This window comes from Thalassophryne amazonica, chromosome 14, assembly GCF_902500255.1.
Source record: "Thalassophryne amazonica chromosome 14, fThaAma1.1, whole genome shotgun sequence".
Lineage (NCBI taxonomy): Eukaryota > Metazoa > Chordata > Actinopteri > Batrachoidiformes > Batrachoididae > Thalassophryne > Thalassophryne amazonica.
Genome location: NC_047116.1, coordinates 96957797 through 96983113, shown reverse-complemented (window position 1 = coordinate 96983113; position 25317 = coordinate 96957797). Strand labels below are relative to the sequence as shown.

General features: G+C 43.5%; 1 protein-coding gene across 1 annotated transcript; it reads left to right on the top strand.

Moving 5' to 3' along the window:
• The first annotated feature begins 364 nt into the window (after positions 1–364).
• Positions 365–25036, top strand: idh1 (isocitrate dehydrogenase (NADP(+)) 1). Its single transcript, XM_034186836.1, is given in 10 exon segments — positions 365–413; positions 6861–6993; positions 14934–15225; positions 17341–17443; positions 18026–18203; positions 18331–18482; positions 23373–23513; positions 23639–23801; positions 24861–24876; positions 24878–25036. Coding segments are annotated over 10 exon segments (1290 nt in total). The 5' UTR covers positions 365–379; the 3' UTR covers positions 24956–25036.
• The last annotated feature ends 281 nt before the right edge of the window (positions 25037–25317 follow it).

Sequence of the window (25317 nt, the reverse complement as noted above, 5' to 3'; positions counted from 1 at the left end):
TCGATACACTTCCGGGTTGAAAGGAAGTACAAAAATAAAAGCACAATAAAACATCTAATGGAAATAAACTTTACCCTTGGGTCATCACAGTCTGGATTCTGGTTGGAGGTGTTTTGGACCATTCTTCTTTACAAAACATCTCTATGATGTCATCATTATGCCTGGTTCATATTGCTCTATGATGTCATCATTACATCTGGCATGGACGCATATATAACTGGTGGCTGGCAGAGGTTTGTACCATCTCAGTGCTTACTTGGTTTGTCAAACGAAAATGTCCGATTCTGTTTCCAGAGTGATGTAGGCCAAAGGTCAATCTGGCAGCAGGCTCATAGCGCCCCCTTGAGGACACTTGTGAACTATCGGCAGACAGCCCAGCATGTCCCGTGCGCCCCGGGGTCAGCGGCTTGGAGGTCAGTTTGTGTTAATCCTCATCAAACCGCTGCATGGATTAGATTTTTAATTAGGTGTTCAAAACCCGGCAGACTTTCCGTGAAACGCTTCTCGGTGGACTATGGCCCCTTCAGGGACAGCCAGTTAGTTCTGAATCTCTTGTTTGTTTGTTTGTTTTCAGTGATTTAAAACGGCGCAGCAGTTCAGTCTGGGGTAACAACTGCTGTATACGTATTTTAAAAAACATTAATTTCTGATGGCCACAGTAAAGCTTATCTATGAAATTAAAAGCCAAACGTTAAACGAAAATTAATGAAAAAAACATAATCAAATGTGTCAAACCGTTAAAAACAAATCCTGGAATACTCCGCCTCTTACACGATGCAGTCCTGACAGTTCTGAGTAAAAAAAAAAAAAAAAAAAAAAGTCTTCAAACGCGGTTAAATTCGGGATTTAGGCAGATGAAGTTTGAAAGTACAACATCACCCGAACGCATCTCGGTCTCATCGCGGAAGAGCCGCTGATGTTGGGGGGAGGGGGAATTATGGGTGGAGCTGCTGTGTGGGCTTTACTGATTGGTGGTTGGAGCTGATTCTGATGTGTGATTGGTCACTGAAATGTGGCGGAAGAGGCTGGGTGTTGTCTCTCCAGCAGCCGCCTGAAGCTCCCCGTCATACGAACACTGAAGCGGTTCTTGCCGCTGCTTGTGTGGAGGACGTGTTGTTTGATCGGTACTTACAGCGACGCAGCGGTTCCACACCGTGTGAGTTTAATCTCATTTCACATCTGACCGTCGCATGTTAGTCAATATATGATTTAATTACAGAGTACGAATGAAGGAAGGCGTTAAAACACTTGTGGAAAAGAAGATGTCACAGATTTCCGTGATTTTTGTATCCGTGTACCGGCTTATTCTCTTCAAAAAGTGTGTCACGATTATTAGTCTGATGCAGCCGGAAGGCTGTTATTCCGATATTATAACTCTGAAGACCATCGATTTAACGTCGTGAAAACCCAGTAAATAGGATGATCGGAACATTTAAAATGGTCCGTGACACACAAGGGGCGGTTCTACACTGAATTATTCCCCGGGCGAGACCCCCTCCGAGCGCTCCCCCACCCCCGCAAAAAACTCCCCACAAAATTTTACACAAACGGCCGTTTTTTATTATTTTATTATTATTTTTAATATTTTAGAAGTGCCTCTGAAATTGCATTTGTCAAAAGACCACATGCTACAATGTAACTCTTATACAAAACATCCATGAATTTTAATTTGAATAAACACGCCCTTACATGCTAAATGTCTGTCATTAGACGCTTTATTAATCTGTCTTTCAGGATGTCAGGATTTGGCCCATTCAGGGCCCTGGTCATGGTTTTATCATCTTGCCTTGCTTCAGTTAGTGCAGCGGCTAAGAGAATATTTAAAGCAAAATCGTGCAAATGGTGATACGATAACCACTTTGTGACACAGAATGATTTCTTTTTTAAGTGCTTGTTGTGCGACTCACTCATACGAGGTCTGTCAATAAAGTAACGGTCCTTTTTATTTTTTTCAAAAACTATATGGATTTCATTCATATGTTTTTACGTCAGACATGCTTGAACCCTCGTGCGCATGCGTGAGTTTTTCCACGCCTGTCGGTGACGTCATTCGCCTGTGAGCACTCCTTGTGGGAGGAGTCGTCCAGCCCCTCGTCAGAATTCCTTTGTCTGAGAAGTTGCTGAGAGACCGGCGCGTTGTTTGATCAAAATTTTTTCTAAACCTGTGAGACACATCGAAGTGGACACGGTTTGAAAAATTAAGCTGGTTTTCAGTGAAAATTTTAACGGCTGATGAGAGATTTTGAGGTGATTCTGTCGCTTTAAGGACTTCCCACGGTGCGAGACGTCGCTCAGCGCTCTCAGCCGCCGTCGTCAGCCTGTTCAAGCTGAAAACCTCCACATTTCAGGTTCTATTGATCCAGGACGTCGTGAGAGAACAGAGAAGTTTCAGAAGAAGTCGGTTTCAGCATTTTATCCGGATATTCCACTGTTAAAGGAGATTTTTTTAATGAAAGACGTGCGGACGGGTCCGCGCGTCGGGACGCAGCCGACGCGACGCTCCGCCACAGGAAAAACACCTCTGTTGAAAGCCTTAAGGACAAGTTGGAACATGTCCTGCTGTTAAACAATTTCTCATATACTCACTCCACTGAAAGCCATCAAAAGCCGCCTGGATTTTAAAAATGGTTATCAACACGGAGGTGTTTTTCCTGTGCCGCCGCACCGCGTCGGCTGCGTCCCGACGCGCGGACCCGTCCGCACGTCTTTCATTAAAAAAAATCTCCTTTAACAGTGGAATATCCGGATAAAATGCTGAAACCGACTTCTTCTGAAACTTCTCTGTTCTCTCACGACGTCCTGGATCAATAGAGCCTGAAATGTGGAGGTTTTAAGCTTGAAACAGGCTGATGACGCCGCCTGAGAGCGCTGAGCGACGTCTCGCACCGTGGGAAGTCCTTAAAGCGACAGAATCACCTCAAAATCTCTCATCAGCCGTTAAAATTTTCACTGAAAACCAGCTTAATTTTTCAAACCGTGTCCACTTCGATGTGTCTCACAGGTTTAGAAAAAATTTTGATCAAACAACGCGCCAGTCTCTCAGCAACTTCTCAGACAAAGGAATTCCGACGAGGGGCTGGACGACTCCTCCCACAAGGAGTGCTCACAGGCGAATGACGTCACCGACAGGCGTGGAAAAACTCACGCATGCGCACGAGGGTTCAAGCATGTCTGACGTAAAAACATATGAATGAAATCCATATAGTTTTTGAAAAAAATAAAAAGGACCGTTGCTTTATTGACAGACCTCGTATGTATCAAAAACACACACATATTCATTATGATGTTTGTGTGTTGGTTTCATATAGATAGATAGATAGATAGATAAACATCATAATAAATATGCATGTGTCCAGACATGGTTTTTGGTATGGGCAAATAGAAGTGGCATATGAAGTTGAATAGTAAGGAAAAAGAAAAGGGCTTGTACTGATTGGAAAGACAAAGGGACAGAGCTGGAAAGAATGTGCAGCAGGTTAAGGTGGTAAAAGATGCAGATGGCAATGTGCTGAAAAGTGAGGAGCGTGTGTTGGGAGGGTGGAGGGCATATTATGAGGAGCTGAGGAATGAAGAAAATGTGAGAAAGAAAAGGCTGGCTGATGTAGAGAGAGTAAATTAGGAAGTGCAGGAGATTACTAAGGATGAAGTGCGCACAGCTATGAAGAGGATGAGGAGTGGAAAGGCAGTTGGTCCAGATGACATTCCAGTGGAGGCATGGAAATGTCTATGAGAGATGGCAGTGGAGTTTCTAACCAGATTGTTTAATAAAATGTTGGAAAGTGAGAGGATGCCTGAGGATTGGAGATGAAGGGTGCTGGTTCCTATTTTTAAGACCAAAGGTGATGTGCAGAGCTGCAGAAACTACAGAGGTATAAAATTGATCTGCCACGGCTTCAGAAATGCTGACGTGTCTGGTCTAAGATGGGGTGTGTGCGTCTATCGTCTCCGATAATGAGGACAGACTCATCAACATTTGGTGACCTTTGCTGCAACATGTCAGTCCAAAATGTCACTTTATTTTGCTTTGGAATCTCACAGCTTCTTTCTGTTTGACAAGTTTAACACAAATTCTTTGTTAGTCATTGTAATCTTTGAAGCTGTGTATCAGACTGAGACTAAACTGTAACTTTGTTGGTCGCTGCAGGAGGAGATCTACAAATAGATCTGACTGTGTCTTTTTAACTCTATTTCTCATAAACAGTGATTCAGAAAGTTATCATGAACTGGTTTAGTTTCCCATGTGACAGTGTCTTGATTTATCTGATCTAGGGTTTGGTATCGCAAACCAGTTCTTTTTGGGTATCGTTAAGAAATTATTTGATCCACCGATATCAATAGTCTTTTTGCTTAACGATTCCCTTATCGGTCCTTCAGAGCGGCCGTTGATTTTGAGTGTGTTTGTCGGGAAAATGATCATTTCTCTATGTTGATTACAGACCCTGCAGTGGGTAGTGATGTTAAGCTCGAGTCAGTCTGCTCGACACAGCATCGAGCTTTTTGAACCAGAAGTGTCAGTGACCAGCGTTTCGAGCACGCCCCCATCACGTGACCACTGCGAGTGAGGCCTCATTACGTCACACCACGTGTCGAGCTTTGCGGAAAATCTGAATAATCTGGGCGTTTCAATATGACCCACCAAGTATTTAAATGAGATCTGAATTGCGGCTCAAACCGTGGGTTTGTGAGAGGAGAAGATTGACAGCGACACTGTTATTGCCAAATACGACGTGAATTGGAGCCAAGGAAAGCATTAGTTTATATTTAGGTCTAGTTTAGAGTTCATTTAGTATAGTTAGCAACATACACATAGGATCTAACATATGTCAACATATACAGCATTTATTCACACAGTACATCAACAAAGGTTATAGGTTCGACTATATATTATAGGTAGATCAGAGACTGAGCTGAGTGACTGAAGAGCTGTGATTTAGTTGAAGTGAAAGGTGTGAAAAAGCTGAGTGTGTGTGTGTGTGTGAGAGAGTGAGTAGTGGTGAGGAAAGGACATGGAGGAGCCAGTTCCAAAAAGAGCTCAATCAACTGCTTGGGAGCACTTTGATCTAATAAGCCCCAAAAAGGTCAAGTGCTTTATTCGTGCTCAAGAGTTGAGGTACAGTAACAAAACGTCTTCAATGACACCTGAGGTCCAAACATCCTGAGACATCAGTGGCTGCTGCTCCTGGAGCAGGAATCAGGCCATGTAAGCTGTATTTTATTCTTTATCTAAGATTAAAACATACTCATAAACAAAAACAGCTCAGCATGTCAGACTGTGTTTCCATTAAAGGCAGACAAGCTGATCTGGATGAGGCTCTGGTGGACTATGTTGTGGAAGATGCACAACTGTTCAAAATAGTGGAGAGCAAAGCCTTCAGGGCTTTACTACAAAGGTTTGACCCAACATATGCCCACCTCCAGAGGAGAAGACCGGCTCAAATACTGGGCCACACGAGTCGCAGTCTATCCCAATTTACAGAGGATGGCAAAAAATATTTGTTGATGCAGCAACATCAGTACCTTGTGAGCGGGTCTTCTCCAAAGCTGGAGAGGTGGTGAGGCAGAAGAGGAGCCGATTAAAGTCCAGCACCATTGAAATTATTCTTTTTTTTTTTTTTGAATAAAGGTTTTTGAAAGTTGCACAATCATGGTCTCCTATCCCCTCTATTCTACTAATTACAGTAACATGAGCACCAGTTGCAGAAGCACGTCTTTCTCATTTTTCCCGTCACATTTTATCCAAATATAGTTTGATGAATGGTAATACAAATCTACATATAGTCTACAATAAAGGCTTTCAGAACCATTATGTGTGCCTCTGTAGGGACTATTTATTACATGAAAAAGACACAATAATACATATGACATTTTTATTATTATTATTTTTCAAGAACAAACCACATCAGTCATGAATTAATGCAAACATTTGTCAGGACGCTCGCTCAAGGTCATTCTCAAAGCAATCCAGCAGATGTCACCCTTCAAACTGTATCAAACGCATCGAAGCAGTGTGTTGATTTTCAGCCAGTTGTGTTGCAGTGGCTCATTGGTTCATGAGTCTTCGAAATTGCCATCACTAGCAGCGGGTCAATAAAATGTTGACATAGAAAACCTGTAAAGCCTACTCTTAATACACAGAAAATTCACAAGCGGTATCGATTAGGAATCGGATCGATAAGCGGAATTGATAATGGTATCGATATTGATAAAATCTTATCAATACCCATCCCTAATCTGAACATCATTTCCAATCCCAAAGAGTTAGTCACATTAAACACTAAAAGCAGCACATCACATTTTTGATGCTCAACTATACAAATTATGAATATTCATGAGTGTAGTGGTGGAATATTTGCATGAGTTAAAAGATGGAACGTTCTGTTGAATGAGGTGGAACAAATTGATTGGTGCATTCTGTCTTTCAACAAATGAAAATATTGTTTCTGTTGCACAAATGGTAAACATTCCTTATTTGTTTTATATGACACCTAAATAGATCTGCGTCATTTGATATTTTGCTAAAAATTAGACATGTTTCTTCTTGCAGTAGGAATCTGAGGGCAGTGGGACCCAGCAGTTCACGCTGTCCTCCAGCCGCCTCCGTTGACACACTGAGTTTGAGCTGCTGGACGACTGAATCAGTGTGTGTGTGTGTCTGTGTGTGTGTGTGTGTGTTTGTTGTCAGTAAGATTGAAAGCACCCGTTTCTCAGCTCAGAAGTTTTTCAGTTGTTTGGTAACTTTTTCACATAAAGTTACTTGTAAAAAGAGTGATGGTTGGTTGTTAGTTTTGCCTCCTGCTCCACCTCCCTGTTGTCCTTGTTATCTTTTTGTGTAACTGTGCCTTCCTGTTGTATCCTTCCAGGCTCCAGGATGTCCCAGAAGAAGATCCAGGCGGGTTCTGTGGTGGAGATGCAGGGAGACGAAATGACCCGGGTCATCTGGGAACTCATTAAGGACAAACTAATTTTCCCCTACCTGGAGCTTGACCTGCACAGGTGTAGAGACAACGTTTCTTCTTTTTCTGCATCTTTATCTTACTTTAGTCCAACATATTAAGGGTTCAGACTCACTTGTGCATCCATCAGTCGGCCATTCGCGTCAGCGGTTCAACTCCTGATGAAAATCACAGAGTTCACAGGAAAAGTCATGCTTATGATACAAATGAGTTTTTGTTCAGTAGATTAACAATTCAGATCTGTGCAACATTCCTCAATTATTGGCATTGTTTTCCAGATCAAGTAGAGGAAAATATTCTGGAATCACCATGTAGTTTGTCTTAGTAAAACAAATACTGAGAGAAGACTGAATATATGAGTCTGCAGTTAGAAATTTCATCATGATACGAGGTCTGTTAGAAAAACTATCCGACCTTTTTATTTTTTGCAAAAACTATATGGATTTGAATCATGTGCACTTGCATCAGCCAAGCTTGAACCTTCGTGTGCATGCGTGAGTTTTTTCATGCCTGTCGGTTGCGTCATTCGCCTGTGAGCAGGCTTTGAGTGAGCAGTGGTCCAGCCCCCTCGTCAGATTTTTATTGTGAGGAAAATGTCTGAACGATTTGGAGCTTTGCTGCATCAAATTTTTCCAGAAACTGTGAGAGACAGCCAGGTGGAAACCATTCGGAAGATTCAGATGGCTTTCAGTGAAGATCTTATGGGGATCACACAGATTAAGGAGAATTACAGCTGGATTAAAGATGGCCCACAGCGGCGGATGTTGCGCAGCGCACCGAGCGGCCATCGACATGCTGAAACGACCAGCTCATTTCCAAAGTGAACGCTTTGTTGATCCGGGATGTCGTCTGACTACCAGAGAAATGGCAAGAAAGCTGTACATAGCACTTTTTCGGCACATTCCACTGTTACAGGAGTTTTTGTAATGGAAAGAGGAGCGGAGAAATTCGCCACGGAGCTGCTAATGGTGTGGAACAAAAGCACCTCCGTGTTGGTCTCACAGGACAAGCCCTAACATGCCCAGCTGTTGCACCATTCGGAAGATTCAGACGGCTTTCGGTGGCTTTTCAGTCATGTGACTATCCGAGAAATTGTGGACAAGCTGGACATGCCACAACATGTCCTGTGAGGCTTCATCACGGCGTTGCTTTTTGTCCCGCGCCATGAGTGGCTCCGTCCCGACGCGCAAATTCCTCCGCACGTCTTTTCATGACAAAAACTCCTGTAACAATGGAATGTGCCGAAAAAGTGGTATGTCCACCTCTTCTGCCATTTCTGTAGTAGTCAGACGACGTCGCGGATCAACACAGCATTCACTTTGGAAATGATCTGGTCATTTCAGCCTGTCGATTGCCGCTCGGAGCGCGGCGCGCCCTCCGCCATTGTGCGCCATCTCTAAACCAGTTGTAACACTCCTTAATCAAATCAATTTTATTTATATAGCGCCAAATCACAACAAACAGTTGCCCCAAGGCACTTTTTATTGCAAGGCAAAAGCCATACAATAATTACAGAAAAACCCCAACGGTCAAAACGACCCCCTGTGAGCAAGCACTTGGCGACAGTGGGAAGGAAAAACTCCCTTTTAACAGGAAGAAACCTCCAGCAGAACCAGGCTCAGGGAGGGGCAGTCTTCTGCTGGGACTGGTTGGGGATGAGGGAGAGAACCAGGAAAAAGACTTGCTGTGGAAGAGAGCAGAGATCAATCACTAATGATTAAATGCAGAGTGGTGCATACAGAGCAAAAAGAGAAAGAAACACTCAGTGCATCATGGGAACCCCCCAGCAGTCTAAGTCTATAGCAGCATAACTAAGGGATGGTTCAGGGTCACCTGATCCAGCCCTAACTATAAGCTTTAGCAAAAAGGAAAGTTTTAACCCTAATCTTAAAAGTAGAGAAGGTGTCTGTCTCCCTGATCTGAATTGGGAGCTGGTTCCACAGGAGAGGAGCCTGAAAGCTGAAGGCTCTGCCTCCCATTCTACTCTTACAAACCCTAGGAACTACAAGTAAGCCTGCAGTCTGAGAGCGAAGCGCTCTATTAGGGTGATATGGTACTATGAGGTCCCTAAGATAAGATGGGACCTGATTATTCAAAACCTTATAAGTAAGAAGAAGAATTTTAAATTCTATTCTAGAATTAACAGGAAGCCAATGAAGAGAGGCCAATATGGGTGAAATATGCTCTCTCCTTCTAGTCCCTGTCAGTACTCTAGCTGCAGCATTTTGAATTAACTGAAGGCTTGCGCAAATGCAAAAAAGCAGTCCTACATATTTGTTTAATATGCGCATTGAATGACATATCCTGATCAAAAATGACTCCAAGATTTCTCACAGTATTACTAGAGGTCAGGGTAATGCCATCCAGAGTAAGGATCTGGTTAGACACCATGTTTCTAAGATTTGTGGGGCCAAGTACAATAACTTCAGTTTTATCTGAGTTTAAAAGCAGGAAATTAGAGGTCATCCATGTCTTTATGTCTGTAAGACAGTCCTGCAGTTTAGCTAATTGGTGTGTGTCCTCTGGCTTCATGGACAGATAAAGCTGGGTATCATCTGTGTAACAATGAAAATTTAAGCAATGCTTTCTAATAATACTGCCTGGAAGCATGTATAAAGTGAATAAAATTGGTCCTATCCTTAAACCTAGTTACAGCGCTTTCCGAAAGACTTCTACTGTAATGAAACTTATTCCCCACTGCTGGCTAGTCCATTAAAGTAAATGTAAATGTTATTAAGAAATGATCAGACAGAAGAGGGTTTTCAGGGAATACTGTTAAGTCTTCAATTTCCATACCATAAGTCAGAACAAGATCTAAAGTATGATTAAAGTGGTGGGTGGACTCATTTACATTTTGAGCGAAGCCAATCGAGTCTAACAATAGATTAAATGCAGTGTTGAGGCTGTCATTCTCAGCATCAGCAAAATAAGCACTAAGTCAGGCAAAAGGTCTGAAAATTCACAGGAAAAACTCACAGTAATGACCAGGTGGACGATAGATAACAACAAATAAAACTGGTTTTTGGGACTTCCAATTTGGATGGACAAGACTAAGAGTCAAGCTTTCAAATGAATTAAAGCTCTGTCTGGGTTTTTGATTAATTAATAAGCTGGAATGGAAGATTGCTGCTAATCCTCCCCCTCGGCCCGTGCTACGAGCGTTCTGACAGTTAGTGTGACTCGGGGGTGTTGACTCATTTAAACTAACATATTCATCCTGCTATAACCAGGTTTCTGTAAGGCAGAATAAATCAATATGTCTGTGTTTAATCTGTGTAATCCCCATAGAATCGTCCCTGAAAGCCGTCTGAATTTTCCGAATGGTTTCCACCTGGCTTTCTCTCACAGTTTCTGGAAAAATTTGATGCAGCAAAGCTCCAAATCGTTCAGACATTTTCCTCGCAATGAAAATCCGACGAGGGGGTTGGACCACTGCTCACTCAAAGCCTGCTCACAGGCGAATGACGCAACTGACAGGCGTGAAAAAACTAACACATGCGCACGAAGGTTCAAGCTTGGCTGATGCAAGCGCACATGATTCAAATCCATATAGTTTTTGCAAAAAATAAAAAGGTCGGATAGTTTTCTAACAGACCTCGTATATGAAAGAATGTGGGCTCCAGGGTGTTCACAAAGAAACGGATGAAAACATAACCTCCTCCAGCTTCATTGGCGGAGGTTATGAAGGTGCCCTGATGATGACTGGATGAATGTGACCTTTAGTGATGAATTGTCAGTCTGCACTGATCAGGAACATGATGCTGGAGCTTCAGTCTGGTGCTAATCTAATGGAATGTAGAAAACTGGAACTTTCACCACCCACACTTATCATTCCATCAGTAGAGAAATAGGGGTGGTGATGATGATGATTATGACGATATCATCCTGTGGGGATGAATACGAGTCAAACTACAGAGCAAAAAGTGTTCAGGCTTTTTCACAGGAAAGGTAAATCAGCTCAACGACATGACCCGGAAACAGTTTGGTTTTCAGTTCAACTGCAAATGTATGAAGGAAAATTAAAAAAAAAAAATGAGTCTGATGAGGCTCCAATTTGCAAAACCAACCTGGCAAATGCTGTTCAACAAAGTTGGAACCATTCTGGAGAATGTTGTTTTCAAGGTGGGGTTTGCAATCCACCTCGAACCACATTCTATCCAGATTGCTTTCTCACTGGATAGCATTCAGACCTGTCTTTCAAATCTGGCTCATTTGACACATGCGTAGTACTGGAATTTGTAAACAAGTTGTTATTGCACATGATTTGTGGACATATTATTGCATGTGGTTATTTCAGTGTTATTCAGTCAATCAATCAATCAGCATTTATTTATAAAGCACTTTACAGCACCGACTGGTGTCCAAAGTGCTTAACATTAAAAACACAAATTCACAAAAATAAAACATATAGAATAAAATTTTAAAACAACACATAAAAAAGAACATAAAAATAACAGAACATGTATTATTATTGTACAGTCTGACAGCAGCAAGGAGGAACGACCTGCAGTATCATTCCTTCTTGCACTGAGGGTGCCTCAGCCTGTCACTGAACGAGCTGCTCAGCTCTACTACAGTCCGGAGGGTGACAGGAGTTGTCCATGAAGGATTTGAACTTGGTTAACACCCTCCTCTCAGCCACCTCCTCCAGAGAGTCCAGAGGACAGCCCAGGACAGAACTGGACTTCCTGACCAGCTTGTTCAGTCTCTTTCTCTCCCGCTCTGTGCTGCCCGGGGCCCGACAGACGACAGCATAGAGGAGAGCAGAGGCTACAACAGAGTCGTAGAAAGAATTACTGATTACTGCTTATGTAACCAGAGTACTGGTTATGATTTTGTTTTGGTTTTTTTTTTTGTTGTTGTTTCTTTTTGATGGTTCCAAATTATAGAGAATTCCATTTGTTGGTGTTGGGAAGCCAGAATTTCCAGTGAGTGAAGAAAAAATATTTAAACAAACATTCAGAGGTGTCAAATCCAGCTTCAGAAAGTAAAAGTCCAGCCACATATTTGTCCATCTTCCTAATAAACCAGCTGATTGTAATTATTTCAGCTCTTCAGGCAGGTGGATGAGCTAATTATTGAGATCACCTGTTTCAGGTGTACAGGTAGAAGCAACACATGGGTGGGTTTTTACTTTCTGAAGCCGACAGCTGCACATGTGCACGCACAATCCCGTGTGCACGATCGCGTGCATGTGTGCGTGTGTGCAGAGTGCAGTACCAAATGTATGGAACCAAATTTGCACTCTAAATGCAATGCAACACAAATGGGATGAATTGATCCATGTCATGTGACATACAAAGCACCAATCAAATGACAAGGATCCACTCAGCCGTTATATAACTGAAGATAATTTTTGCCTGATCATGTCCCATTTTCCATGGAATTACCCAGCAGCTGCCCATTTGTCCTGATGAGTGATCAAGATCAAAGTCATCATCAGGATCAAATTTAATTGATTTTAAATTAAAAGCTGGATCCTATCAGCTGACTGTTGATCAGGATCCAACATGAGTGGATCAAAGTTCAGTAGTCAGGGTATTTGTTGTAATTTTCCACTCTTTTGAACTTTGAATTGTGCGGCACTTTGTATTTTGTGTCTGGAAAGTGGTTTATAAATTAAATTATTGTGATGAGTGTAACTGTCATTGAGCAACACGGTGTGTTAGCGGTCAACACTGTTGCCTCACAGCAAGATGGTTCCAGGGTCTCTTTTCACCTGGTCCTGTCTGTGTGGAGTTTGTATGTTTTGTCAATGTTCCGGCTTCCGCCTTCTTCCAAAGACACCCAGATTAGGTGGACTGAAGACTCTAAAGTGAACGTAGGTGTGAATGTGCCTGTCTTGATCTGGCCCTGTGATAGACTGGTGGGCCTGTTCAGGGTGAAACCCGTCTCTCGCCCAGTGACCGCTGTGACGTGACCGCTGTGACAGGCTCCAGACCCAACACAGTGCGAGTGAGACCTCCCATTGTCTCCTGAAGTACCTGTTTGTTTGACACACAGTCATTCCAGAGGATCCACCAAAGAGACCAAAGACATCTAGGTATTGTCATGGTCACTGGTTAGTGTCCAAGCCTCACAACCAAACACCAGTCACCTCTGTCCAGGGACGCCCTGACTCCATAAGCTCTTCCAGGCATTTCTCAGCCTCAAAGGCTGATGTCCCAGAGACACAAACGTCACTGTTGAGAACTGTGAATGTCTCAATAATTTCAATACAGGTACCCTTCTGATGGACAGGTCCAGGAAGCCAGTGAAAGCCTGGATCTTAGTCTTGATCCAGGATCATCACAAACCCAAATTCTCCTTTGTCAGTCAGATATCTGGAAAAGACGTGAACTGTTTTCACTGAAATTTGATGGCTAGGTAGTCTATCTATTCCTGTCCGTCCAGGAAAACCTGTTTAGGGTATGTGCTGATCTAGATCAAAGGGCACATTTTTTTCTTCAGTGACTTAAAAGTTACAACTTCTGAACTAAATAATTTCAAGTAAGTAGAGTACATAGTAATTAGTAATTGTAAGAAGTAGTTTTGTTAGTAACTGTAATGACACAGCCCCCCCCCCCCCCCCGGCCAGTCCACCAAACACTGGATCTGTTTTTTTTTAAGACTGAGGAGGCGTGCAGCTCATCAGCCCTGCTTCACCTCCTGCCTGTGTGCAGATCTCTGATGCACAGATAGCTGGCAGTGTCGTGGTGGCTTCCCTCGGCAGTGTCGTGGTGGCTTCCCTTGGCAGTGTCCGTCCTGCACACTGTCCCAGTCTCAGAGGACGACGTGCTGTGGAAAGGTTGCTCACGTGGTGTTACACTCTGTGTAGGTTTTGTAAGCACTGTTTAAATCTTTCTTTGGACTTGTGCTGCTCAGTACACAACAAAACAAAGACTGTGGGTCATGAGGACTCAGTAATATAAAATAATCAGAGCTAAGATAAATCAGTTCTTTTATAAGTTGCATTGGGCTGTTTGTCTACATAAAACAGCTTTGTCCAATCAGCAGAGCTTCTGAGTGGACTTTGCTTGATGTTGTTTTGTTTAAGGTTTGTGTTGAAGCTCAAGTCAAAGATTTGCCAGTCCCTCGTTCTGAATGACAAACTGGATTGTGTGTGCTGTGGGTCTGCAGTGAACTTTAGCTTAATAAACCAAATATCATGATTGTATTATCTGGTTCTGTACACTTCAGCCCGATGTAGGACATCTTAGGAGCTGGTCCAAATACCGTGCAGACACACAGCATTTGGACCATCACTTCTTGTACTATGGTTGTCCATGTCACCGGGTTAAACAGGAAACTCTGGTTGTCTAAGTCCAAGCAGTAAACTTTGATGGCCTCAGATGAAGCGCCAGCTGGAAGAAGAAAAAGTTGCACTTTGTAGACTGGCCAAACAGAGCACATTCCCATAGCAGTCCACGTTAAAATCTCCAACTTCAGAGCAAAAATAAACATGTTTACAGCCTGGTACAAAAGCCATTTTGGTCTCTCTAGATAGTTTGACAACTTGGGGGGGCTGGGTGAATATTTTTCTAACTTCTTAGTTTGGCATTTTATGTATTCCACATGAGAGTGAGTGCACCACAGCCTCATCCAACAGTGATAGTGAATTAATATTTACCCATTTACAGCTGGGTAGACTGACCCATTGCAGATTAAGTGTCATGTCCAAGGACACAGACGGGTAGCTTGAGAAGGATTCAAACCCAGGTCTAAATATTGGCATGCCAGCTCATCACACTTCTCTGGGAATACGCCCCCTAGTGGATGTTTGAAATACTGGTAGAGCTTCAACATCCCATATGTTCCTGAAATGTGCGAGTGTGCTGTTGAGATGGATGTGGTCGGTGGCCTCCTTCTCTTCTCTTTATAGTCTCAAATACAAGGCCACTTATTCACACATGAAAATGATGTCGTTCCTGTCACTAACCACAGTCATAATCCAGGTGTCAGATTAACACTTATCTGCATTTCCTTTGTCATCCCATGAAGCTACGACCTGGGAATGGAGAACAGAGATGCAACAGATGATCAGGTGACCATTGAGGCAGCTGAGGCAGTCCGCCGTTACAACGTGGGTATCAAGTGCGCGACCATCACGCCAGATGAGAAGCGTGTGGAGGAGTTCAAGCTTAAACAGATGTGGCGCTCACCAAACGGGACTATACGCAATATCCTCGAGGGCACAGTGTTCAGAGAGGCCATCATCTGTAAGAACATCCCTCGCCTGGTGACTGGATGGGTCAAACCTATCATCATTGGCAGACATGCTCATGGAGACCAGGTAGGCTGTCGGTCCAGGTTGGACTGCTTAGGAGATGGTGTGTGAGTTCATACCGAGAGTTTGTGTTCGGAAATAATACACAGTTCAACCGTACAGTCACAGTGCCTCCTGACGGGTCCATGAACATCAGTTTATTTATACAGCACCAAATCACACCAGCAGTCACCCCCAGGTGCCAACCAGCCCACCCCATGAGCAAGCACCTGCATGACCATAAGAGGAACTCTCTCAGGTGTTTGTGATTTTAGGAAGAAACCTCATGCAGACCAGACTCAGTGTGGTGACCAGGTTCTTTAAAACCAGCTGGAGACTTCTGATGCCAAGCCAGAAAATACAATAATCAGTTCTGTCAGAGTTCAGCTATACTCTGTTTAGCGTTGTTAATGTAGAGTTTGTGTTATTGGTTATATGATTGATTGTCAGTCTTTTAAGCCCCGGTCACACGGCACTACCAAAGGACACTGAAGCCAAAACGAAACAAGAAATTTGGACTTAGGATGACTTTCGGAGATGTCGTTTAACCGTCGTCCAGCTTTGTTCCTGCAGCTGGCGCTTCGTCAGTATTTTCAAACTATTGAAAAATGTGAACGAATCCTGAAGACAACCTCAATTCATCCGTATTCCATTTTGCTTTCTGTCTTGACGGTTCTTCGTTTGTCTAGTTCCCGTCCCGTCAGCGTTCCGTTTTATTGTTATCCAACTTTGTCCAACCATCAGTCTCTCTCTCTCTCTCTCTCTCTCTCTCTCTAGACTCTCATCGTCTCTGGCATACGACGTGCATGTGCGCACACGTTGTCAAGACAACACAGCTTCAGGTGGCTGTAGACAGCACAGACTCACTGCAGAAATGATCACACGCTGGCACTTCATTTTGATTTTGTTTATAAGCATCAAGGTCACTGTTCGTTTTTCTTTTGTTAGTTTTGGTTTTGTTTCGGTCTTTTATGCACTCTGTACTCGCAGGCTTTTCGGTGAAGGGAGACGTCCAGGCTCATTCATCCACTTCTTCTCGACGATTTGTGGCTTTGGGACTTTTTTCCTTTGTTCAGCTAACGCCGTGTGCCCTGTGACAGGGCCATTAGGTCATTGCCATGCATGCAGCAAACTCTTAAAGGTGGACGATATCACATTTCTGTCTAATGCCTCAAACTCCTTCATCTGTTTCTTAGCTGTGATCCTGAGGTTCTACTGGACCTTTACAACACAGTTTGTTCATTCCTGGGTGTTAATTTTGGCCTCCTTCCTCAGTGATGTGAAATTTGTATGGTCCTGAGTTTCTTTTTGTATAATCGATTTGCTTGTGGTCCCATAAATCTTTTTGCAATGGCTCCAAGGTAGAACGTAGACCTGCGGAAATCCAAAATTGTGCTTTGGAAGCCTTGGATTAATTCTTCAGATTTCTTGCTGCTCCTAAATTCAACCAGTGAACCAGTCAGAGGCTCATAAGCAGCCAAGGCTCAGTGATGTGGATGTAGATTGGGAGTGAAAGCTGGTCTGATCCAACAGAAGGATCTGCTGCCAGTGGCTTGGAACCAGATACCACAGGTCTCATGGAGTCCATGCCTTGAAAGAACCAGCACAAGTATGGTGCAGGCAGTGTTATAGCAGGGACACGTGTAACCGTATAACTGGTGCTTGATGTGACTGAAGTGTATCAGGCTAAACTGTGTGATGCTACCAAAATGATTGGACAGAGCTTCACAGTGCAGATAGATAATGACCACACACATACGGGCAAAGCATCCCAAGAGCTTCTCAAGGTACAGATTGATTTGGACTTGCACATGTCAGGAAAGGCATCCAGTCCAATCCATTTCTGATCCACTGTGGCAACCCTGAACACCTTTAAAAAAAAAAATAAATGTGAGAAGCCAAAAAAAAAATGACTAGTGGCCAAGTCGGACACCTGACCTCAACCCAGTGGGCATGTTTTTACCTCCCTGAAGACCTAATGGAACATTAACACACATCGTGGTGATGTACAGAGGCAACATTCCAGAAATCGTGTCTCTGTTCGTTTCGTTGTGGAGTCGACTGTATGTAAAGTGCTGAGCGCTAGCAGGGTTTTTGGTCTCTGGTTTAACCTCTTGGTCTGTCTCTGTGTGCTCCCTAAAGTACAAAGCCACGGATTTTGTGGTTCCAGGCCCTGGGAAGGTAGAGATGACCTACACGCCCACGAATGGACTGCCAGTCACGTTTGTTGTCCATGAGTTTGAGGGTAAGAACACACAGCCTGTCCTCAGTCTGGAGTCAGTGTAGATACTGATAATCAACCTGCCTGGCAGCAGTGTCATACTGAGATGCTGAGTGAGCAGCAGGATTTTTGTGGAGGCCTTGAACATTGTGACAGCACCTTTAGGATCAGTGTTGTTTGGACGCATGTTGACGGCACGTAATAATGTAATGATTAATTTTGTTCTGTTCAGTAAACACATCGTGTCAGCGTTCTTATCCACTTCAACGCAGCACATTTTAATCTGATTAAAGCCAGTAAATTTGTTTCTAGATCATAATCTTAGTTTTTCCCCAGAAATCAGTACTTTTGAAAACAAAACAAAAAATAAAACCAGTTTGTCCAATGTTACTTATTTATTTTAACTGCCTTTATCAGTTCTAATACCCACATTGGTAAGAGGGTATCTCTCCACAAAACGAGTGACTCCACACACAGCCAAGTGTTTTTTTAGGTGGTTGAAGCAAACAATATGACGATAATGAAGCTGACTGTAGTCTTTATAAATCCCTGTCCTAACGTCTGCAGGGTTGATCACGCACTGATTTGATGTGTTTGTATGTGCAGGCTCAGGTGGTGTAGCACTGGGAATGTACAATACGGATAAGTCCATCAGGGACTTTGCCCACAGCTCCTTCCAGATGGCTCTGTCCAAAAGCTGGCCTCTCTACCTCAGCACCAAGAACACCATCCTAAAGAAGTACGACGGCCGATTCAAAGACCTCTTCCAGGAGATCTACGAGAAGTAAGGGATTGTATCTTCACGCAGATGAAATCTCTGTCATAATTACACCTTAACATGACAATATGCCCTTTATGACATCACTGGTTCTGTCCCTCTGTGTGATGTCCCCTGTCTCACCTGAATCCAGAGAATATCATGCTCAGTTTGAGGTCCAGGGTATCTGGTATGAGCACCGTTTAATAGACGACATGGTGGCCCAGGCCATGAAGTCTGAGGGAGGGTTCATCTGGGCCTGCAAGAACTATGACGGAGACGTGCAGTCCGACTCTGTGGCCCAAGGTTTGTGACTGCAACATATTCTTAAGGTGAAGCATCGTGCGTTTTTCTGCAGTGCTGTGCAAACGTTTTCAGCACAGCATTGTTCTTGTATTAATGTGGTTTGTGATTATTTTTTCCCTCAGTTAATACGGTCCTGCTTAGAATTACTGGGAACCCTGAATTTTAAGTACTAAACTTAAAATATATCTCCAAAAAAATGTAAGTGAACCAACCTGTCCTTCTCCTTCCCTTTAGGGGGCGCTGTAGCAGATCATTCATCTGCATCTCACCTTGTCCTCTGTGTCTTCCTCTGTCTCACCAACCACCTGCATGTCCTCCCTCAGCACATCCGTAAACCTCCTCTTTGTCCTCCCTCTTCTCCTCCTGCCTGGTGGCTCCATCCTCAGCATCCTTCTCTCTATATGCCCTGGGTCCCTCCTCTGCACATGTCCAAACCATCTGTCTCACCTCTCTGACTTTGTCTCTAAACCGTCCCACCTGAGCTGTCCCTCTGATATGTTAATTCCTAATCCTGTCTATCTCTGTCACTCCCAAAGAGAATCTCAGCATCTTCAGTTCTGCCTCCTGTCTTTTTGTTAGTGTCACCGTCTCTAAGTCGTCCAACATAGCTGGTCTCACTACTGTCTTGTAAACCTAGTGGGCAGCAGAACTAAACTATTGTTCATTTTGTCATGAAAGCACCAAATTTGGCAGACATATTTTAAAGTAAAGGTCAAATTAAGATCGACATTCATTGGATTCTATGACATGTGACATGTTACCTTGTGACGTAACTAAGCATGACATGGGGCAAACTGTTCCTTTTAAAAATCAGATGAACTCAACCAGTTATTTGCATCACCTTTTAGCAATATTGGAGCAACTTTAACTTTTGACCTCTGTACAAACTAAAGCTGACCTTTGTCTTCCTTTTTGGTGTTTATACCTCATAAGTCCAGAACATTCAGTCACAGTTAGTCCAAACTAGACCTTTTGGAATCTTTAAGATTAGACAAATAATGTGGTATAGTTTTGATTATGATTGGAATGCTTTTCAATTTTCATTTTGGCAAATGGCTGCCATGGGTGACATTTAAAATTCACGATGCCTCAATATCCGGTTTGATTTGGAATACCTTGCACAACTGCATGGAAATTTTAGCTAAGCTGCAGCACTAACTTTCCCCTTCACTCTTGCTGATGTTATTCTGTCACAAATCTCTCCTGCCACCTTTCTCCACCCACTCCACCCTGCCTGCACTCTCTTCTTCACCTCTCTACCACACTCTCCATTACTTTGGACAGTTGACCCCAAATATTTAAACTCATCTACTTTCACCACTTCTACTCCTTGTAGCTGCACTATTCCACTGGGCTCCCTCTTATTCACACACATGGACTCAGTGTTATTCTGACTGACTTTCATTTCCCTTCTCTCCAGAACATATCTCCACCTCTCCAGGCTAGACTCAACCTGCTCTCTACTCTCACTACAGATGACAGCGTCATCTGGAAACATCATCGTCCATGGTGACTCCTGTCTGATCTCATCCGTCAACCTGTCCATCACCACTATGAACAAGAAAGGACTCAGAGCAAGGATCACCTCTCCACCTCCACCTCTACAATGAATGAGTCTGTAATTCCTACTGCATATCTCATCGCTGTCACACTGTCCTTGTACATGTCCTGCACGACCCTCACATACTTCTCTGTTGTTCCAGACTTCATCATACACACACACAGAAAGACAGACCAACCACAAATCCTCTCTTGGCACCCTGTCATAAGCTTTTTCTACGTCCACAAACACACAATGTATCTTCTTCTGACCTTCTCTATACTTCATCAGTATTCTCAGAGCAAACACTGCATCTGTAGTGCTCTTTCTCAGCATGAAACCATACTGCTGCTTACAGGTCTTCACCTGGTTTCAAAGTGTAGCTCCCTGCATGCTGTTTCTTTCGCCTTTGCCATGTCTCTTTACTTTACACCACATCTTTATGTTCTCCTGTCTTTCTTCATTTCTCCAAATAATCCAGTTCAGTTTCACCAATACCTCTTCCAACATCTTTTCATACTTACCTGTACTTCCTCATTCCACCACTTTCTTTCCTTAGTTCAGATGCCACACCCAGTACATCCCTAATTGTCTCCCTCACCACCTCTGCAGTAGATTTCCTGTTGTCCAGCATCACTTCCCCTCTATCCAGTGCCTCTGTCACCTCCCTCCTGGATTTCATACAACATTCTTCCAACTTCAGCTTCCACCATCTGATCCTTGGTTCAGTTTTCACTCTCATCCTCTTTTTTTCATTCTACTCACCACCATCTGATGCTGTCTAGCTGCTCTTCCTTTCTCCTGTCTCCACTTTCTTGCAGGTTGCATTTCCTACACAGGACATAAAGCACCTGTGTGCACCTTCCTTCACTCTGACACATCACCCTGGGCTCCTCCTTCTTCTAAAATTAAGATTTCACCACAGCCATTAGCTTTGTTTGGGGGGGGGGAGGTAATATGTCTTTTTTTTTTTTTTTTTCCAAAATGGGTGCAACAGTGGTCCCAAATTAATTTAAAATTTCCCAGTTTGTGAAATAATTCCAGATTTTTTTTTCTCATTTGTTTACATATTTAGAAGTGTGGCAGAAGTTAATCTAAGGGCTTTCTCGTGTTCTAGAAACAAAAACAGTCTGGCAGTCTTTAACCAGCTGTTACTACCTTCTCTAACTGATAGAGGTCGATGGTGTCATCAGGATGGACGTCTTAGCGTTTAACAGGATCCGTTCCTGCTCCGTGTTTCCTTTCCAGCGAGAGTGTCTTCTGTCTTCTTCACACTGCAGGTGTCCAGCAAATATCAGTCGTTCTGCAGCAGGCAGATGATTAACACATCCACCTGTCCACCTACTGTGTCTCTGGACTTCAGAGACATATTTACCTCCTCCAGCAGGGTCATGTGACCACGCATGTCTGTTTGTTAGACAGATTAAACAAACGGAATGAACCCATTTTAATGGAAGCTGCTGGAGCGGCTGGACATGGATTAAAGACACACCCATTAAATTTTGGGATCATGAGCATATTGGAGGGGTGCACAGGTAGGTAGGACCTGTTTGGAGACAAAGTCAGGGATGAGAGATTGAGATGGTTTGAAGAAGTGCAGAGGACAGACATGGGGTATATAGGGAGAAGGACACTGAGGATGGAGCACTTTGATTCTGAGTGCTCTGATCTTGTAATTCTGATCAGTCATGAGTGATCAGGGTCAAAGGCCAGAAAGTGATCCTGATAGCCCTTCTTTGTCAGTTGGGTCAGGATCAAAGTTCTGCATTCAGGAAGGTGAGTAAACACGAACAAAGATCAGGATAAAGGATCACTGACCAGCAGTCAGGATCCTAGGTGAGTCTTTAGACCCCATCAGCATCTGTGAGTGTACGTTGGTCTGGATCTGGATAATGATCTGTATCTGGTCAACAAAAATATATTTGTGTGGTTCAAAGTAGAGTGAAGACTGAACTTTGATTTGGGATTTGAGGGGACTGTGGGCTCTGTAATTTTGGAGTTCGAAGAATGTATCATACTGTCGTTGTGGACAAGCACCTCTAGCACAGAGAAGGCCAAGGTCTGGTCAAATGACCAATCTACCTCTAAAGTCCACGGATAGTCAAATGACTCCAAGATCCCCTGTGGAGAGCTACTTCTGTTATATAAACAAGGAAGTCTCAGAACACCTCAGGGGAGGGGCTGACTTGGCTAGCCACATTCTTGTTTGCATATTTGCTGTCTGTGTGCCTGCTTAGCTGAACGGGCTGCTGATTTGTGTTTAGGTGGATAAATAACTTTACCCTGGGGGAGAGATGACATTTTGTTTTCTGAATTGTATTGAAATGTACCAAAAAACACACCAAAAGAAAACTTTGTTTTCTGGATTTTATTGAAATGTACCAAAATGTACCAAAAAACACACCAGAAAACCAAAATATATACAATAGGTACAGGTTACAGTCTCTCACAGTGACTAACAGTCCCACACTGTTATGTCATTATGTCCACATGATGACAGCAAGCAGACACACATGCGTTACAGTGGGCAGTTGTTAGTCCATGTCTATCCAAACACAGTACATGTTGTCCAGCTGGCACATCCAGAACGACAGATCTTTCAGCCACTGTGGTGCACAAATAGTTGTAGCAATAGGTGTACTAGGCAGCTGTAATTTTACACGTTTTGCACACAACTCCGGCTTCATACGCAGCCCTTTCAGCTAAGCAGGCAAGTGACTCCAAGATCCCCTGTGGGGAGCTACTTCTGTTATGTAAACAAGGAAGTCTCAGAACACACAGACAGCAAATATGCAAACACAAGAATGTGGCTAGTCAAGTCAGCTAGCCAGGGTCATTTGACTCTCCATGGGCTTTATGCAAACACAAGAATGTGGCTAGTCAAGTCAGCTAGCCAGGGTCATTTGACTCTCCATGGGCTTTATGCAAACACAAGAATGTGGCTAGTCAAGTCAGCTAGCCAGGGTCATTTGACTCTCCATGGGCTTTATGCAAACACAAGAATGTGGCTAGCCAAGTCAGCTTGCCAGGGTCATTTGACTCTCCATGAGCTTTATGCAAACACAAGAATGTGGCTAGCCAAGTCAGCTTGCCAGGGTCATTTGACTCTCCATGGGCTTTACAGGTAGAAGAGAAAAGCTTGGACCTCCGAGTGCTAGACCATTTTAAAATGTCTGAAGGTGACCGCTAGGGGGAGCTGTCTCCCCCTGATGCTCCTACTCATCTGTTGTGCACCACTGTGGTTTTGCTAGAAGGCTGACTGGAACACGTTCAGCTGCAGCACGTATTATTGATGACATCAGTGAAACGAGCGCCCTGATCATGAGATCTTGATGTGGTTTTTGTTGCAGGCTACGGCTCCCTGGGCTTGATGACCAGTGTGCTGGTGTGTCCTGATGGCAGGACTGTGGAGGCAGAAGCTGCACATGGCACAGTGACCCGTCACTACAGACAGCATCAACAAGGAAAGGAAACATCCACCAACCCCATAGGTACCAACATGATGCCCTCCACCCCACTGTCCCAGACACTGAATTCAAGCGTGTTCTTAAGCTGTATGTGGTGATGCACCACACCACCGCATGCTGTCCTCAAACTGTACATTTGTGTGCTACAGCCTCCATCTTTGCGTGGACGCGCGGACTGCTGCACCGGGCAAAGTTGGACAACAACGCTGAGCTGCGAGTCTTCGCTGAAGCTCTGGAGGCGGTTTGCATTGAGACCATTGAAGCTGGTTTCATGACCAAGGACTTGGCTATCTGCATTAAAGGACTGCCAAAGTTAGTCTCCTCCTACATCATCACCCCTGAGTCTTTTCACTGGCTCACCAGTGTTTACGACCACACCCACTCATTGAGGCAGCAAATCTTAAATTGGGGACAATGCAATATGTGTGTGCAACTTCATGTCAGATGGCCTTTTCTCACCCAGAGGAGCCCCCTGCCCACCCAAAAAAGTAGAGACCAACAGATACGGATTTTTTTTTTTAGAGGTGGGGGGGCGATACTGAATTTAGAGGGTAAAAAAATTGCTACAAACAAATGTTCCAATATATAAATTTAAAAGTGGCAATGACTCCTTTTATTATCAAACCCTTATGACAAAGAAATGTAACTGAGACTTAATGTTTTACGGTTTAAACAGGAACTTCAATATAAAAGCAACAAATGTAGCCAAGAACAGCGTCACACTTGTACAACATGTAGCCTTCTCTCGGATTGGCAGTTATTTTGTCATATCACTTGACATTTTCACAATATAAACTTATCTATTTTGGCCCCGCCTACCTGACTGCATAGCAAACACTTGTGTTTAGTCACTGTAATACACCCACTCTGACTGAAAATGATTGGCAGCCAGACACGTTGCCTCTGTCTCTTGTTGCTAATGTAACCAAAGCAGTGATGGGGGTCCCAGCCATACTTGACAGCATCCTAAGCCATATTGTTGGAGCGCCCTCTGCTAGACAAAGTATGTAATGACACCATTTCCAACACATAAAATGCTTTTTCTACATTGTTCATGCAGTAAAACAAAAGTTTTCATAAAATAACAAAAGTTTTCAAAAATAATTTAGATTCCAGTATGTTTGTGAAAGGTTAATAACAGCTGATATTATTGGCCAACCGATATATCGGTCAGGCTCTTGGGGGGTGGGGGGGGACTGAAAGATTCATGCTGCATAAAAAGCAGTAGATCATTACACAAGTGGTGACCAAGTACAGAAGGTTCCACCTGCTGATTAAGATTTGTCTGCTCTCTTATGATGGGGCCAGGTTTATATCTCAGATACGTTAAAACTTACCCACTGCTCTCTGCTGCCCCCCTTCTGTTTGCAGTGTGACACGTGCTGATATACTTGAACACATTTGAATTCTTGGACAAGCTGGCAGAGAACCTGAAGATGAAGCTCGCCAACCAGCCAAAGCTGTGATCTCACCGCCTTGCGTCCACAGACAAGCACTTGTACCCACAGACCAACCCACCAGGACTACACAGACCACAGAGTCCAGGACACCAGGAGACCTACAGACCAACCCACCATGACTACACAGACCACAGAGTCCAGGACACCAGGAGACTTAGAACTCCTAAGTTTAAGACATTTTAAGTCACAGAGTTGTGCATAATTAGGGGCGTGGTCAAGCTGAGTTTGGGTGACCATATTCTGACTACTGAAAAACCAGGACACTAGGCCCGGCAATGTGATACTTGAAGTTTACTCAAAAGATGCCTTATAATTTCAATACATTTAAAGTATGCTTCCTCTATATGGTTAGAAAATTGTTATATTAC